Here is a 3515-nt window from a genome sequence, read left to right on the forward strand (position 1 = left end):
TCATTGTTTTGCAAATCGGGTGACAATATGCTAACCTTGTTTTTATAGGTTATCATGATCCACTTTTGCTCCCTTCTGTCTTTACAAAATATCATCACTTGGCCATGTAATAACCAAACAATAAAGTTGTTTACATAGAAAAGAAATCACTTGGCCATGCAATAACCACACAATATAGTCGCTTAGACAAAAACTAATCACTTGGCCATGTACTGAGCAACCAACAAATGTGTACTTCATTTAGTAAAGGCCTATTATCAATCAATTAAATTGCTAATTTGAGAGTATTTCAAAATCTTCCAATTCTCGGAGGGATTAGTGCCACACTATGTAGACTCAAAGCAAAAGTATCATTATGGGAGAGAGAGAGAGAGAGAGAGTGTGTGTGTGTGTGTGTTACACTCAAGAATGTTTTAAGACTACAATGGATTGATGGAGGAGGTTGTCGATATTTTGAAGGGAGCTAGAGACACCCCGGCCAGTCGCTCCCTTGCGAAGGATTTCTTGCCAATAAGTGCAGCGCTGCCTGAGGTCATCCGCCACGTGACTGCCAACGATGCTGCCGACGCTGCTGGCTACGTGTTTGGCTGCGGGGCTGCCACGACCGACGTCGCTGGCGTCGACAAGCTGGAGCTCCTTCCCGACGCGCCACACGTGCTCCATCATGCGGCAGTTCATGCGCTGCTCCGCCAGCTGAGGGAGCCCCAGCATGGGGACGCCCGCCCACATGGCCTCCAGCATCGAGTTCCAGCCGCAGTGCGTGAGGAAGCCCCCCACGGCGGGGTGGGCCAGCACCTCCGCCTGTGGGACCCACGGCACCAGCAGCCCCCGCTCATTGGCCCAGCCCGAGCTCACGTTGGCCTGGATCTCCGCCATGGTCGTGGGGTCCACGAGATCTGACCGGCAAGCCCATAAGAAGGGCCGTCCGCTCTCTAGGAGCCCCGCGGCTATCCCCTTGGCTTTCTTCGGAGGCAGCTCCGCTAAGCTGCCGAAGGAGACGAACAGCACCGAGCCTGGTGCCCTGGCACCGAGCCAGGCCTGCCACGTGGACGCCTCACCCTCTGACCACAGGCTGCCCGCGTTTCTTAAGCCCCGGCCGCCCAGCGTGAAAGTCGGACCTACGTGCACCACCCTGGGCAACCCCGGCACGCCTTCTAATTCCACATCCAGCTCTGGCAGCGAATTCATCAGCACGGGACACGTGGCGCCACGAAGAGCTCCCACCCGGCCTGAGATAATCTGGAACATTGGGTCGGAGCTGAGATCCTTGACCAGTAATGTGGATGGCAGATCCTTCACTGCGAAGATGGGTGGGAGGCCCGGGATGCACGTGAGAGGTTTATCAAGAGCAGCCTTATCATCGGAGTCTGCAGGATTAAGAGGCGTGAATCATATATCGCAATGTAAATCGAAAAGGATAGTATTGCTTGAGGCGTTAATTCTGATAATCTCGATAGCTGGTAGCTGTGCTTCCCAGGAATTATGCTTAAGACATAAGGGAATGCAATCTAATTTGTATCACCTTTGATAGGCAGGATTCCCTGAGATAGAAGAAGAGGGATGTGCCAGCAGGCTACGAAGCTCGAGGGCCCGGACGTCCAGAGGCCCGCAGTGGGTATGCCAAGGTTGGAGCCAACATGGTAGGCCCATGACAGCAGAACGTCGAAGATGATGAGCGAGACAGGTTCTGTAGCCGCTTGAATGAGGCGGGAGAATGGGAGCTCCAGATTCCGGTCGCAGGCGAGGCGGAGCTGGTCGCCGAAGGTAGAGTCTGTGTAGAACTGAGGGGGCAGGGCGATGCCAGCCAGCCGCACATTATTATTATTATTATTATTATGACCGCTCACCTCATCGGTGTTGTGCATGGCCTCCTTCATGCGGTCGAGGTGGAAGTCTGTGGTGACGAAGGTCACCGTGGCGCTCTTGGACGCCAGCAACTCGCACAGCTGCATCATGGGCTTGATGTGGCCTTGCATCGGAAAGGCGAGGCAGACCACATGCGGAATATTACCGGTCGGGAGCTTCTGCTGCTGTTCGTTTCTTTCTTGCTCGCTCACCATTGCAGCAATGACGTGCTACCTGCTGCTGCCTTACTGCAGCTATAAGTTAGAGTAGAATGTAGTGTGAGCGAGCTCTCTGATCTGAGAGACGGAGCCCTGAGCAGAGAGAGAGAGAGAGAGAGAGAGACTTCATCAGCCTCGTCATATTCCAACGTGCACAAAAGTCTCCTTGGCGCGGGAGTCTTCGTCGCAATGTTGAAATGTGAGGTTAGTGCTAGACCGGGGATTAAGTGGATATTCTTGAAACCTTAATATAACGAAAGGTATAAAAGTTCCTTTGCAACATGCTACATGATTGGGTTGACAATTGCATGTGAGATTTCCAAGAAGTCTAGTTAGTCCTTGACGTGGCCCTACCTTGAAGCCTTCAATCAAGGTCTCTTTGGCAAATTGGACCGGAAAAAGTCTTCTAAACTTTTCAAATATATGGAAAAGTTTTCTTTTACACGATAAAAAGAACACTTTTGTTCATAAGAAGAGATTGGAGTGTGCACAAAACTTATTATTATGCTCCCAAGGGAAAGATATAGTGGACGGCAAAAGTCTTTAAAAAATGGATCACGAAAAAATGGCAATTTTAGACATAAAGCAAACCTTTGTGATTAGAAGAGAGTGCAAAAAGAATCTTATTCTACTCCCAAGAAGATAGTATAATGGTTGTCCTATGATGTCATTAACTTGGCTTGCTTAGCTTACTAATGTGTTTTCAAGGCTACCCACAAATTTCAATTTTAAATTTAATTTGACTTGCTAATTTTATTGTTCTTATCCTCGTGCAAATATTCACATAAATATTTATACACAAAAACATACATACATGTTTGATGATGTCTTTGAATGAATTGCTAGTGGATTACAGAGCCATGAACAAAATAATAAAGAAAGAACAACCTCCCCTTGATGACATATTGGGCTAGAGCTTGTGTGTTTAGCAAGTTGGTTTGAAAAGTGGATATCGCAAATCAAAGTTGCCAGTGAGGATCAAGGTGTTGCATGTAGATAGAGAAAGTGCATGTTGAGTATAGGACAAGCTCCTACAAGAGCTACCTCCCATTGAAGACACTAATTAGCTGACAATCTTCAATGTGGGAGATACATGCAACTCAAGGTTATTTCTCAACAGGTTTAGAGTAGAATATATTGATGAATGTCAATTTCTTTAATTTGCTGAGTGCTTTGCATAGCTCTATAGGAGAGGGCAATGAGTCATTTGCAAGTGGAGGAAGACATTTTGCCCTCAAGAATTACACATTATGAACACGCTAGAGATGGCATTTTATGTCAAGAGGGAGCATTTATTGCTATAGCAAAGCACTTCACAGATGAGTTTAGAGGCTTAGGAAAGAGCTCCATGAATTGAATACTAATATGGTCTACAAATTTATAATTTCAAGGAAAAATAAAATTGTGTGAGGTTGGACTCACCTATTGTGGTGTTGACCCCTCAACTCTGTC

At 47.5% G+C, this 3515-nt stretch overlaps 1 protein-coding gene across 1 annotated transcript; it reads right to left on the bottom strand.

The window, feature by feature from the left end:
- Positions 1-254: 254 nt before the first annotated feature.
- LOC148031381 (UDP-glycosyltransferase 85A3-like) lies at positions 255-2181 on the bottom strand. The gene is made up of 2 exons (XM_087685739.1): positions 1523-2181; positions 255-1367 (listed from the first exon to the last, which is right to left on the bottom strand). Exons 1-2 carry the CDS (start codon positions 2058-2060, stop codon positions 403-405), a joined length of 1503 nt encoding a protein of 500 aa, XP_087541865.1. The 5' UTR covers positions 2061-2181; the 3' UTR covers positions 255-402.
- Between the last annotated feature and the right edge of the window lie 1334 nt (positions 2182-3515).

This window comes from Lygodium microphyllum, chromosome 9, assembly GCF_053477565.2.
Source record: "Lygodium microphyllum isolate KBCC chromosome 9, Lygodium_microphyllum_v1.1.10, whole genome shotgun sequence".
Taxonomy (NCBI): domain Eukaryota; kingdom Viridiplantae; phylum Streptophyta; class Polypodiopsida; order Schizaeales; family Lygodiaceae; genus Lygodium; species Lygodium microphyllum.